Genomic DNA, 13,825 nt, shown 5'->3' on the forward strand with positions numbered 1-13,825 from the left:
TTATGGATCGATTCAGACTGAAGAGGTCGTTAACCGTTTCCAGCAGAGGCAGTGGATTGTGGCACAAGTTATTGACATTCTGTCAGTACTGCTCGTCACGTGGGTTATAATGTGCATGTTTTTCTACGGCGCTAAAACGGGCAAATGGCGTCGCGCCAACCGTTGTGATTCCAACAAGATAAACGCTGGACCCGTGTACACTTTCGCCATGATTGCCATGGTGGCCAGCTATACCGTGCTACTGCCGTCTCAAGCTGTATTCAATTTGGGCTACAAAGATATAAGCAACCGCCCTTGCGAAACGGCACTCGAAATCTACGTAGCGGGCTACGCTTTGAGCATGGTGACCATATACACATTTTTATGGTTCCGTCATCGATCCGTTTACCAGCATCCGTCTATGTCGGCTCTAGCTGAAAAAGCCTGGCTTCGAAAGCTTAGTTGGGGAAGCATTTTCGCGATATCCAGTGGTCTTGTGTTTGCGGGCTTGGCTTATATTATACCAGAAAACTACAAGCGATCCCAGCGCGGTTGCATCGCAAGACCAAAGTCAGAGTTCACCACGTGGCCGATATACGCGGGAAATGCGGCCGTCATCATTGGACAAGCTCTCATGCTTTTCATGTTTCTATATCCCCTACGATCCCAGGCGTACAGCAACCGCACCGAAAAACGCATTCGTCGAATTCTCAAGCGTTCCGCCGCTTTCGCCATCGTATGCGTGGCCTCGGACCTCTTTGCCATGGCAACGCTCGTTTTCATCGTGCCGGAAAGCTCAACTCGTCACGTGACCATTACGGTGTACAACGTCAGCATGATGACGAATCTTGCAAGCATCCTCATGTCTTTTGAATCGTGGAAATCAATCGTTTTTGGGCGTCGCTGTCGTTCTATCAAGGTGAAACACAGAAACGCGAGTTTCTCGGAAGCCTCTTTAGCAACTGGAACCTATTCGTAATGACGATGGAAATATAGTCATTTTTCGTTACGCTGCTTCTTTATTTTGGGACATCCGCTATGAAGTGCCTAACTTTCATGTCACATGAAACTGTACCTTCGAATTTTGTGTGGTAATACGTTTGAATTGCGTTGTCAAACCCTGATGAAGTCCCATTGTTTAACATACAAAAAGGTCGGAGAAATGAACTACGTTAATTTTTGTCATGAGATCAGTTCCACTGTAAATTGCAGAACGCCTGTTTAAATTTGACCCACTAAGTTATTCATTGTAAACAAATCTTTTGTCTTGGTTTACTTTGATGGTGGTTGCAAACACCTAACAAGTAAAACTTGTTTCTTTCAAAAAGATGATACAATTAATGATTGCTTTCTCAATACAATCGTTTTATTTTACATGCAAATAAATATGTAAATTGCTGCAATACGTTGCGTTTACTGTTTAGGTATTTGCGCTTGAATAAGTGTAGAATAGGACTGAAGGTAATTCACAGGTAAAGTTGTTGATCTCAAAGCGCTTTTTTACCTACGCCACATAATAATGTATACATAGTAATCGCATAATAATGTATGTAGGCTATACCTATAGTTAAAAAATTGAGCTTGCTTGCGTTCCAAAAATGTTTTAAATTGGGAAAGTTATGTGGCAATTTATTTTATGCAACTTGTTTTCCGTCATATATTTTAAACAAATATGAAACAATAGAGAAAATTCCAAAGCTGTATTCAAATACTGTAATGAGCAACTTGGGAATTTACCTTTCAAATCATCTCCTCAATAAAAAGCCAAAATAACGTATAGCCAGAAGAAACAGTTACATTATCAAACACATTTCATCATCGCCACTGTCGCAACCTCAAATCCACTTGTGAATCAACAGGGCGCGCGACAGTCATTATGACGTCACAGGACTCAATTTCATCTGGCCATTGTTCCCTCTTTCGAGAGTGCGACGATTGTAATCACAATGTCGGGACGCCGTTTTGTAGCAGAGAGGGTAAATATAACGCGCCCTGCGTCCGTAAAACATTCAGAAATACGTGACATTGGCAGTAATTATACGTGTTACATTATTGTGGATTATAGGAATTATTACAAGGAGACAGCCTAAGCTATTCTGTGCACTTAAACGTGCTGCATGAAGTAAATAGTTGCAGATTCCACGGAGCCCATGAAGACTGCCTTTGCATTTTGTTTAGCTGTGTTTGGGTCGCCATCCATCACAAGAAGAATATATTGCGTCTGAAGTTAGTACAGGACATGCAATTCCACTATACGCGAAAATAAGAGCAATTTTGGTGTGATTCGACCAATTACCTAAAACAGGTACATGAATCATGATTTGAAAGTCAAACTAACAGATATCGCTTTAAAAGTGTCTGGTGACCTTTGATTGGTCATGTATCGGCGATTTGAGGTGAATTGCAAGTCGTCTTTGGCAATAACTGACATATATTATATCAACATGAGATATGCAATATTCAAATCCTGGACATTTCGGTACTTTGTGCTGTTGGGCCCTGGCGCAGATTTGTACACTCAATTCCCAGATATGTCAGGGGAATCTGATTTATGGCAACCCTAGTTAGTTGTGTGTTGTAGATATATATACACAGCACAGTCTTGTTGAAAAGATAAAAGCTTCATGCTTCGTAAGTTTGTTTTCCCGACGAAGCCGAAGAGGCGATGCGTTGGTCGGGCCACCAGAGTCGGAGACGGTATGTTAAGGTAACAATACGCCACCTGGTCATTCATTCAAGTTGTTTTCTCATGGGTATATCGTGGGGCAGGTTTTTATACAAATATGTAGCAATGCACCTCTATGCGAGTTGGTTCAAATCATTGTGAGATGGAATGCACGTAAGCTATGGCTATAAAGTACAGAAGTTAATGAGGGCGTTTTTGAATGTGGAAATCTTGCCTAAGGTTAGAAAGCCATTCAAAATGTACAGTAGACGATAAACGACTCATATTAGACTATCGGCCGACTGTTGATTCCCTAGTTATGTGAGTTTATGAATAGGAAAGATAGATAAATCAAATGATCAATATACATATCACCGTAACAAGGCGGCCATTTCATTTGCTACAAACGACCATAGCTGGGGGTAACTATTCTACCATGACGTCATCATTTGTTACTGAACGTAGCGCGACGAATTAGTTTGTTCAGGAGTCTGGTTCTTGTGATAATATTTGTACAAAGCCTCAGGGACAGTGTTTTTAAAATATTTACATGTTGGTGCAAAAACGATTAAAGTGAGAAGTTGTGTCGGACAATAGACTATTTTTTAAAATTGCTGTTGTTTGCTGTTTGTAAAAAATATTACTGTTCAAATATATTGCAACATCATCATTCCAATGTCTGAGGTGTTGTTCACAGCGTATATTTAAAAAAGGTGGTATAATTTCTACTACTTTGTATTCAAGGAATGTTTTAGTGTCATATTTGGTTGTTTACTCCAAAAAGCAATAAATGAAAGGACGGGGCTTTCAAAGCTCGAACATCAATTAAAATGAGACTACTTTGAAATTGGAGACACGAACATCTGGACCACACAATGGTGGAAACAATAAGGTAATGGGTACTTGTTTGTTGTTAAGCCGAAACACGTTCAGACAAAGCTATTTTGTCCAAAAATTATAGCTGTATATATAATGCACAACAAACAAAGGGAATGTATTTGGTGTTGTTGTCATCAATCGTCTATTGGTATACATTTAAGGCTGCTAAAAAAAATATTTAGCTGTATGAGGTTAAAATGCCTTTGATAACCGTAACCGCCGTTTGAGCGATGTACGGCGCCGATACTGCATGTTTTCCATTGACGTTGTGTTAAACGTTCAAATTTTTGAACAATTTTGCATATATTTTTGCACCAACGCAATGTAGATCTTTATTATTAGTTGTCAAAATGCGCTCAGCACTCTGCTGTCAAAATGCAAACAAATGCACTTGCATTTTGACTGTGTTGATTTTGAGTATATTTTTTGCCCATAATCCCCAATCTGAAGCGAATCCATTCACTTGTCTTCTTCGCTAATTGAAACTAAAACAAGCCGTTATACTGACCTGTCTGTGGATCCAGGCTTTATAGTACTTTATATTATTTTCCCCATTTGGCAGATTAGAGGGAAAAAACCTGAATACATGAGTTGCAGGTTAGCAGACAAAAACATGCACATAAATGAGGATGTACATGATACAATGTAGTCACAAAAATATATTAAATCGTAGCAATATTACCAGGGCAGCGCCAACAGCAGTTATTACAACGCTACTGCACCGCACAAGCTATTTGCTGACGTATTTGAGCGCGCACATTGTAGTGTTGACTTTCCACTTACAAACACAAACAAATAGTCAACACAGAAAGGCCGCTAGTTGCCAAGCGATTTGTTGTGCGTTGTTAGGCAAGTCGGTGCGTTCGCACAGCGTCAGCCAGAAATGAGTTATGATTTGCCTCCACCAGTACAGGGACGTTTGTCGTCGAGTCAAAAGCATTCCACTGTTAGCAGAGGCTGTGGCCAAACAATGCTCAGTGCCACGTATGTCAACAGGCGCCTGACACAGAAAAAGACGCTGAGCGCCAGTTTGTGTATCGTTACCAATTGTGCCCGGCGAGCGAGGGCCGGAAGGTTTAAACCGCGACAATAACGGACCCAAAAGGGCAAATCGCTACAGAGTCTCTTAAACAGGCGTAGCGCATTTCGACCTTGGAAGTTACAGCGAACACTGAAAATGCACTGCTCAGAATTCAACAAAGTGTATTTAGTTCGTCACAAAGGTGCCCAGTGATGTAATAAGTGGTTTCATACATGTGGAAGATGTGTTAAAACGACAAATATTGTGATCAAAATAAGTATGGCGCTGGAGTAGAAGCATATATTTGTGAGGCGTTGGGCCTCGCCAACAGTTTTGGGCCCATTTAGGAGTTCGCGACAGCCAGGAATAGGCCAATGACCGAAGAAAAGGGGTCCCGGTGGAAGAGAGTTAAGAGTGCGGTTTTGGAGCAAAGAAGAGTTCGCTTTGAGGATCAGGGCGAGGGGAAGACATGGGAATCGTATCAGCAGAAAAAGTAATTGACTGACTTCACTTTAGCACGGTTTGCGCGATAGTTGTAGGTCTACGTAGAGTAACGAAAGGCAAAAATATATTTATAGTTTTACTGCTAAAAGTTTTACCCAATAACAAATATAGTCACATTTATTCATTGAGCCGTGTCGATCACATGACACTGCACTATATTTTTTCTGGTGTTGGCAACAGAAAAAGACTGATTTATTTTGGAATGTGAGCTTTCGCGAGTTTCGTCGAAGGGAAACTCATCCAGAAATCACTAAAAAACTCTCCTGTTACTTTGAAGGTTGACGGAAGAAAATGGGGAAATATCCACTAAAAGCGATGTCGTGGACAAACCTCTTTCAACCACGAGTAATAACAATGAGACGGTCGACACCCCAGACAACAGACTTAGCGAACAAAATTCAGAGAAAATTTCTGACTCGCCAAGTGACTTGAAGGTAAAAAAATTGTGTTGCAATTGTGATATTTAGAGCAAAACCCAGTAGTCGCCACAAAGTGGAAGTCTTTGCTTGGCCGCTTGGTCAGCAAAGTCGTCTGATAGTCACACCAGCTGCACAGATGAGACCTTTTAGGTCGAAACAGTGGCCATCTGTCTGCAGCTTACACAAAACCTAGTATGTTTAAAGTCACACGCTAAATTGAAATGTGTCCGAAACAATGTGCTTAATTCTTAATATTTAAAACATCATTAGGTTTACAGGCTTTGCAGTCCGGACATTGCAGCCTAGCTAGATCAGCTACTTTTACTGCTGCGTTAAGAAAAACATTGTATTAATTTAAAACGTAAAGTGTCCTGTCACTGCTTTTTGTGTCCCGATCCATCCAACCTCATTTATAAAAAGCATTACCCACGCTATTGCGCCGCTATCACAAACTATGTGTTTTGATAAGGCTCCTGGCCCTTCTAATACATACGGCACATCGCCAATACATGGGACGAACCAGAACTGTCAGCCCACGCAAATCGTCAAGCTGAAGTTGCTGAAAGAAATATTGGAACTACCGGAGAAGTCTGAAGGCTTGCCGACAGCCGAAAAGATCACCCGACCAAGAAAGAAGTAAACAAAGTTTTGTAACATTTGAAATTTTGCGTCCCACTTGAAGTTAAAACAATTTCGACGCGTACCACCTAGTTGAGTGCTACAAAGTAACCTAGTGGATGAAGTACCAAACATTTTGAGATCACTTGCGATTTTATAAATTCGAACTATATCCGCAAATTACGGAAAGGTGCTCGCGTACCACCTGGAATGCCGTCGCGTTCCACCGGTTGGGAAACACTGATGTAGATTAATGAAGTGAAAACAGATTACACAAAGTACAAAACCACTAGGAGTGTTTTAATGACAAAATTATTTGAAAGTAATCCACAAATTGGACATTTTTACCGTCCAACTTTTCCAAACGACTACAAGCCAATGTAATTGTCAAGGACTTGTCACGTGACAGGTTTATCGACTTGGGATCGAAGAATCTTGATGAGATCCCGGAGGAGTTATTTGACTTCTTTGAAGTGGAGGAACTCCATCTCGAGAAGAACAACCTCTCGTCTCTTCCCGACACAATAGGAAGTCTCAGAAATCTCAGGTTAGAATCAGAGTCAACAGAACTTAGTGCAAAAAATGTGTGTATTTCTATTTAATAGTGAACTACTCTTCTTGGATTTTGTCAGATTGAATCATCAACAAGAATATTGCATGATATAGAGAGCATGTTGTTTATCGATGTACTTTTGGACTTTACTTTCACGTCACCACTGATCTCGTGTTTATTTTTATCTTACTTTCTACGTTTAAGCCGTCACTGCTCCTAAAACAAAATTAATTAGCTGCACAGCAGGAGGACATTGGTTTACCTGTGTTTTTCCGAAATCTGTTGCCTTTCACCCTTGGTTTTTTCGGCACTCCAACATTTAAGATGTAAATGTGCTTAAAAGCTTTATCAACGCTCACAGAATTCTCTACCTCAACTCCAACCACCTGACAGAGCTCAACAATGCCATCAAGCGGTTAATCACATTACGTTCGATTGACCTTAGCGACAATCCTATAGGAAGACAACTTCCCGTCAGCGACCTCGTGCGGTTGGTTTATCTCACCGACATGCGACTCTACGGTTGCGGATTAAAACACTTCTCAGGCGATTTTTGTCGAACAATGCCTCACCTTAGGCTTTTGGGCCTGTCCAATAATCAGCTGAAGGCTCTCCCGCCCGAAATGGATAGATTTCGGCGCCTGGAAGAAGTCTATTTGGAGAATAACCGCTTTGTCGAATTTCCTCAATGTTTATGCTCTCTGCCTCAGTTGCAAGTGAGTATACATAAGTGGAACGTGACGTCACTACGTAATGAAATAACGAACTTTTTCGGACACGCATTTACAAGCATCAATAGTATGTTTACATGTTTTCATGTCATTCAAAACATGGCTAGAAAATGAAAGTTTAAACATATAAAAAGATATTGCAATCATCACAAGAATGAAAAATATGCCACGTAAACGAAGTCACGTGACCATAAAAATGAGAATCGCTGATTGAAACTTTTCTTACGCGCGTGAGAAACTGAACTAGAAAACCGCTCTTTCACAATGACAGTGAATTGCTTTAGATTCTGGACCTCGAAGGAAATCATCTCTACCGCATCCCGGAACAAATCGCGGGGATTTCCCAACTCCGACACTTGCATTTGGCGCGCAACTGCCTCGAGCAGCTTCCCGATGCCATGTTCCTCCTGGATCGCCTGGAGATCCTCAACGTCTCCTCAAACAATCTGACCTTCCTTCCGGACTCGATACAGTGGCTCAAACAGCTCCGTCAGTTCGGTGCAAATGACAACTACCTTACTTCGTTGCCTTACCGCTTCTATAGGCTGGAAAGCTTGCGCGTGTTACAAGTGCGAAACAACTCGCTAAGCAGGCTGCCGAAAAGGATATCACGGTTAAAGCATCTACGGTTCTTGGACGCCAGTGGCAATAGGTATGCGATACGTAGTGTTGAGATTAGGATATCACGAAAAAGCGGCACCATTATGTGTTTATATGCTACCATACTCTTGTGAGTTTAACAAATCCAAGACCTCATGGTTTTTTGGAATCTTATAAATTAGATTAAAGCTTGGAAAATTGTCCAAAACGTTTGACCGGCTTTCTCTATACTACTAAACTCTTAGGTTGTCCGAGCTTCCTTTGAACATCTGTGGTTTAACTGACCTTGAAATGTTAGCCCTGGATGATAACCGCCTTCGTTCTATTCCCCTTCCATTCGGCAACCTCAGAGCGTTAAAAACTTTGAGCGCATCTGGAAATCAGGTAGAGTGGCAAAAAACAGTGCAAATATTTGAAAGTGATCTTCTGCAAATAATAGAAAAAGAAGAAGTTTATTTTAATGGTGTGTCATATGTTAAGTAGTAAACCTAGAGTGACTTCTGGGAGGCCATTTCAAAATATGTTGGGGCTTTCGAAAACCGCCTTTCTTTTTGCTGAAAACATACGTGTTTTGCAGTTCACGGAATTCCCGACTCCGCTATGTGGCCTTCCCTGTCTGGAACGCCTGTACCTTGGACAAGACGGAGGAAGACCTTTTACCAAGCTCCCCGAACAGGTAAAAACAATTCTAATCTGAAGAAAAAATCACAAAGGAGGAGCCAACAGGCAGATGTCGAAAAGAAGCCACATCTCAATGGCAGCATTTTTATAGGAAGCCAACATAAATAACTTCAAACGAAAGTAACACCAGATTATATTTGAATAAGACAGAAACTGAGGATGCCAATAGGCGAAATTAATATTTCTGTTAAAAAATAGAGATCATACACTGGCACTGATCGTCCTTTACTCCTTTTGGAGAGGAAGATAATATATTGATTCGTAAATACAGATCCGCCGGTCACCGACCTGCACAGGCTGATTCTACAGTCATTCTTTTGACATTTTCTCTTAACACCAAAGTTTGTATTACAAATGTTGATTCACACAGATTCGGTATTTGGTCAACTTAAAGGAGCTGTACTTCGATAACAACCAGTTGATCAGTCTTCCACATACGTTGCGACACTTGACCAAGTTGCAAATACTTGACGTTTCTGCTAATCGCCTGTCAACCCTCCCTCCTACACTGTACGAGATGACGTGTAAGTCGAACACGTGTTACGCGTAGTTTGAAAAGGGAAACGAAATATGTTTTCATAAAACGGATAGAATTTCTATGACTAACGACAGCTAGTTTTTTCACCATAGATGCTATATTTTAATTAACTATATGTCTGGCTGGTACCTTTAGTAACAAATACAACGCATTAAATATTGTCGTTTCTGGAATAAATGTTCTTGCATACGCCACATAAAGTTTAGAGAATATCCGATACTTGGGAGCAAAAGAGTTTCAAAGTAATCCCCAGATATTCCAATACATAGGAAACAATTACTAATCTCTGTCGTAAAGATTAACCCAGTGTGTTTAAAGGTTGGTTTGTGTATCTCTCGTAGGGCTTGTTTCACTACGTTTGCAAAACAATACTTTGGACAAACTGGCGGACGACGTGGATAAGATGAAATCGTTGAAGGAATTAAACGTTTCCGGCAACCGACTTAAACACCCTCCACAGGAAATTTGCGAGGAAGGATTAGCCGGTATTTTGAAGTACATTGAACACCAGAAGAAACTTCGCATGTATGCTACCAGGGTAAGTTGCAGGTTTGCAGGGGCCACTTGAAACCTGCTGTAATCATTTCACGAAAAACCCGTCAGTTTCACTTGAAAGTATCATCTCAACCATTTACTACTGTTTGAATCAGAACTGAAAATGCTATTCGAAGCGAAACAGGTTTTAAAAAATTAAAACCGTTTTGACACAGGAACATAACTGACGGTTTTATATATCTTCAATACAAACGTTTTGACACAAGTTTTGTAAATTTTTTAAAACTGATTATTAAAAACGCATTGAAACGCATTATTGGCGATTTTTGTCACTAGAAGGGTAGCCTAACCAATGCATGCGTCAGTGGTGAATGACAATTAATAAGACAAGCCTTCAGTCTGCAACGACAGAGTTTTTCTAGGAGGGTGGCGATCATCCCTCCTGGATTCCCCACTGTTTTTAAACATCTGTTTTTGAATAGATCCAAGCGTGGTGGAGAGGAGTCATGGTACGTGCGGGTCTCGGACCCTTCGACACCGGAACAAAATCAAAAAAAGGAAAGGGGAAGAAAGGGAAAAAGGGTTCAGCAAAAGGAAAGAAGGGAAAAGGCAAATGACTTTTTTACCGCTTTTTGCAATGTTGAAAAAGAGTCCTTATTTTTAGTTGATTTTCAAATCATTTTCACTTGTCATTCCCAATCAACGCTTAGCTTATTTTTGGGGGGTTATCTTCGCAATGTGTGGTTGCTACCTGTGCCAAATCGTTATGTAGCTTCTGTCAAAAAAAAACTGTGATGTTGTGTAGTTGCAACCGAGGTGTCCTGTAAACTTTGCTTATAATTATGCAAAATTTCTTACGTCAGTTTGTCACTGACAGGAGAGAAAGTGAAGAAAAAGGGAAAGAGAAAAAAGTGAGAGAACAAAGACTGAAGCCAGGTTTTCCCAGAGTTTGCAAGTTAAACCCCTAGAGTCAAGGGCAAATGAGGCTGGAGAAACAGGATATTACAGTTCTAAGAAAGCAGATTTCATTGAAGCAAAGAATTTTTTCACCATATAAACGCTCAAAAAAAATTGTTATTTCGCCTACTGATATGCCAGAAAAAAACATTCTAACCTGTTTTTTCAGCAGCAGAAATAACGAAAAAGGCATAAAATTTGAAGGTGTTTGGATTTCTGATTTTAAAGGGTTGTCCATCGCAAATGAGCATTCATGTTCTCTCATACACAACAACGGTTCAGAGTCATGCACAGCAAGACAAAACGCTAAAAATGTAGTACTAACAAAAGTTTATTTGCAAAAAGCATTTTTAGCCACGCTTATCCATTTTTTGGAACTTTCTAAAACACACATAACTTGACAGAGCAGCAGGATAGGCCACATTTCAATGCACCGCTAGATTCCAAATGTAACAGAGCCAATTTATTTAATTTGTTTTGTAATCTTCTTCCTTTAACAATGGTAAAGTGTGGATACCATCTTTATCAACTATTCTTATGGTAACAGCAGGCAGCGTAACTATGAACCTTCTCTTCAACTGAAATAAACAAGCAAAAGTTCTGTTAATTTTGTACAAAGCTGATATAGTTAGTGTACAAACCTTATTGCAAATACCATTGTAATGGGTTGAAAAAATTTGAGATTTTTAACTCAAGTATATATATATTCTAAAATATTTAAATACCTCAGCCATACAACGCTTTAAGAGTTCCACAGCTTCTTCTTTGGTCAAGTTAGCCCTGTGCCAGCGGTCAAGCAAGGATAATACAAAGTATGAACCATATCCATGTGCTGCAAATGGAACTTGCATACTCGAAGCAAGATAATCAAGAAAAAACAGACTGCACCCATCCTCAGGGTCGTAACCACCAATGAGAAGATGAACAAAATAGGGCTAAATAAAAATGCAATGGTCAAATATCCAGCTATTAAGAACAGAACTTTTTGAATAAGTATCAGAATAGCCAAACAGTCTTATGGACAACAAAGACTTGGTAGGTGATTTTTTCAATAAATTGTGTGAGAAAAAATCCGAAGTCATTTGTCGTTTTTACACCTATATAAAGCAATGAAAATACATGTATATATTGACATTCAATTCTCACCCCTTTACGCAATGCTTCTGCCAAGATTTTCCTGGTAAAATGAGCCATTCCGTGCGTTGACACCTCGTATCCATTTCTCATTTTGTACAACTGCAAGTTTTTCTGGACATACTCGGAGAATTGGCCAGCATCTCCCGGCTCTCCACAAACAGACATCACTGTGTTGCTACCAAGTGAAACCATTTTGTCCTGGTCTATAAGTTGTCAATAAAACTGTACGTTAAGCATAACACTGTCACTTGCATTTGGATTGAAGTTATTATAATTATGCACAGCACAAGTATAATAGATTCTAATAAATCATCGATGCACAACAAAGAAGGACATTGGTGCGACCAATTTTGTGCAATCAATATATTTTTTTTACCAATCAAGTATTGAGACTGTACCTTGTTTGAACATGACGATACTGTGAGATGCTGCTGTATCTGCAGCAAGCAAGACAAATCCATCTCCCTCAAATCCAATTGAAAACTCCATATTTTAAATACACAAGTTTGCAATTGAGGTTACTACAGATATTTTACGAAGTTAAAGTCAGTTTTTATTTGAAATCTATGCGTACACTTGGAAGAATTATCACCCACACTTTTTGCACAGAATGACAAGTTTGTTGGGAAATACACTTGAAATAAACGGCACCACTTAAAGTACGATAATTTTGAAATTGCAAATTTAACTTAATAACCAAGTTAAATGCTGCACCGTTCATTTCCTAAATGTCTATTACATTTTCTACTGGACCAAAAATGTTTCTTTTTTGCCCGAACAATTAGTGTAAAAATAAAATAACATGACAAAAACCTGGTAATGGTACCAAAATTTTGAAAATTATTGGACCGTAAAAAAACTGTGTCTGTTTTTATTTTGGGGTAAAATAAATTGGCAATCTTGCATTATGTTCCACACAAAATCACGTACGAATAAAAATCTCACACACATTGAAAATCAAATATTAAAACAAAACTCGATGTAATGAACAATCTCCAAGAATTAATTCAAAATTACTATATGCCAATATTTTTTTCCTTACGTGCTAAAGTTATTTCGTTGCAACAGAAAACGGAGTTTCTATTTATGTAAGTTTTTGCAAAGAATGTGTTGCGTTGTACGTGACCCTACTCAAGTACGACAACGTGCTTGATTGCTGGATCGTGTGATTGAAGCAATATCCTTCCTAGACATAACAAAAAAAAATTAAGTTTAAATTTACACAGATAAAGAAAATGCACCATACCAAGCTACCGGGATAGGTCACGACCCCCACTAGAGGACAAGAGGTCAATAGAATGAGATGGTGCAATATTCATTCTCGTCGGAAAACATGTACTTCAGGATAAGTTGTTAATACTGCGCTTTACATAATTGCATTGTTAAGTGCATGTCGCGTTAGGCTTGTCCCAACAAAGTTGTCTTCATGACATTTTGACCTTAAACAGAAAACTGAAAAACCATGGCATACAGTTCGTTATGATTATCGTTGCCACAAGAACGTGTGCGTCATCCTCACTTCAAGCAACTTGTCGTGGCGACTTTTATGTATTTAAAATTCATACAACATCATTTTTTAGTGATTTTAATTCTTTTCAATTATTGGCTCGACAGATGCATCTTAACTTAATTTTCGCAAGCCACGGTGGAAGATTTTTTGTCACAGAAAACGCAGTAACAGCTGACATAGTGGTACTTGCTTCTGGAACAACAATATTGTCAGCAATTAAAAAACATATTCATAACGTGCGTATGTCAACGTTATTCTAACAATAAGAAATGTTCAATTTATTGCACAATGCACGGTATTCCGAAATACATAGAAGATAAATGGTTGTCAATTAAGTTTTGTTTCCATAGTTCAACACTTTATGAAAACTAAAATCATTGGCAAAGGTGAAAAGGACAACGGGACGTTTAGCAATCCACTTCTCCACTGTTACAAGAAAACAGTTGCAATGTGATACTGATGTAAATTGTTGGTACAAGATGATTCAAGAGGCCATTAATTACCGCGCGAATTTCTATAAATGCAGCTTCGCCTCGAC

The 13,825-nt window shown here is 39.4% G+C and overlaps 3 protein-coding genes across 4 annotated transcripts; 2 read left to right on the forward strand and 1 right to left on the reverse strand.

Annotated features, from left to right (window-relative positions):
* Positions 1 to 46: 46 nt before the first annotated feature.
* On the forward strand, positions 47 to 1,207 carry LOC145909251 (uncharacterized). Its single transcript, XM_082996592.1, has one exon. The coding sequence runs from the start codon at positions 110 to 112 to the stop codon at positions 956 to 958; it is 849 nt and encodes a 282-aa protein (XP_082852718.1). The 5' UTR covers positions 47 to 109; the 3' UTR covers positions 959 to 1,207.
* Positions 1,208 to 3,393: 2,186 nt separating this feature from the next.
* On the forward strand, positions 3,394 to 10,502 carry LOC145909250 (uncharacterized). 2 transcript variants are annotated; one of them, XM_082996591.1, is made up of 11 exons: positions 3,394 to 3,536; positions 5,326 to 5,482; positions 5,937 to 6,103; positions 6,495 to 6,632; positions 7,000 to 7,354; positions 7,654 to 8,021; positions 8,215 to 8,353; positions 8,547 to 8,645; positions 9,021 to 9,174; positions 9,530 to 9,726; positions 10,166 to 10,502. In XM_082996591.1, exons 1-11 carry the CDS (start codon positions 3,520 to 3,522, stop codon positions 10,298 to 10,300), a joined length of 1,926 nt encoding a protein of 641 aa, XP_082852717.1. In that variant the 5' UTR covers positions 3,394 to 3,519; the 3' UTR covers positions 10,301 to 10,502. The 2 variants fall into 2 exon arrangements, with proteins under 2 accessions (XP_082852717.1, XP_082852716.1); XM_082996590.1 differs by lacking the exon at positions 3,394 to 3,536 and adding an exon at positions 4,903 to 5,037.
* A 451-nt stretch (positions 10,503 to 10,953) lies between these two features.
* On the reverse strand, positions 10,954 to 12,391 carry LOC145909252 (proteasome subunit beta type-2-like). Its single transcript, XM_082996593.1, has 4 exons — positions 12,176 to 12,391; positions 11,787 to 11,980; positions 11,366 to 11,575; positions 10,954 to 11,218 (listed from the first exon to the last, which is right to left on the reverse strand). Exons 1-4 carry the CDS (start codon positions 12,264 to 12,266, stop codon positions 11,108 to 11,110), a joined length of 606 nt encoding a protein of 201 aa, XP_082852719.1. The 5' UTR covers positions 12,267 to 12,391; the 3' UTR covers positions 10,954 to 11,107.
* Between the last annotated feature and the right edge of the window lie 1,434 nt (positions 12,392 to 13,825).

The sequence above is a fragment of the Ascidia mentula genome, chromosome 7 (assembly GCF_947561715.1).
Source record: "Ascidia mentula chromosome 7, kaAscMent1.1, whole genome shotgun sequence".
In the NCBI taxonomy this organism is placed as follows: domain Eukaryota; kingdom Metazoa; phylum Chordata; class Ascidiacea; order Phlebobranchia; family Ascidiidae; genus Ascidia; species Ascidia mentula.

What these genes read in the sequence shown, in the direction of transcription:
- LOC145909251 (XM_082996592.1), top strand. Translation starts at nt 110, where the DNA reads ATGTGCATGTTTTTCTACGGCGCTAAAACGGGCAAATGGCGTCGCGCC.
- LOC145909250 (XM_082996590.1), top strand. Translation starts at nt 4,919, where the DNA reads ATGACCGAAGAAAAGGGGTCCCGGTGGAAGAGAGTTAAGAGTGCGGTT. An exon ending in GCTCTCTGCCTCAGTTGCAA is followed by an intron (nt 7,355 to 7,653) that starts GTGAGTATACAT and finishes GAATTGCTTTAG; the next exon opens with ATTCTGGACCTCGAAGGAAA. An exon ending in TTCGCATGTATGCTACCAGG is followed by an intron (nt 9,727 to 10,165) that starts GTAAGTTGCAGG and finishes GTTTTTGAATAG; the next exon opens with ATCCAAGCGTGGTGGAGAGG.
- LOC145909252 (XM_082996593.1), bottom strand. Translation starts at nt 12,266, where the DNA reads ATGGAGTTTTCAATTGGATTTGAGGGAGATGGATTTGTCTTGCTTGCT. An exon ending in CAGAAGCATTGCGTAAAGGG is followed by an intron (nt 11,576 to 11,786) that starts GTGAGAATTGAA and finishes ATTTTTATTTAG; the next exon opens with CCCTATTTTGTTCATCTTCT. An exon ending in TAAAGCGTTGTATGGCTGAG is followed by an intron (nt 11,219 to 11,365) that starts GTATTTAAATAT and finishes TGTTTATTTCAG; the next exon opens with TTGAAGAGAAGGTTCATAGT.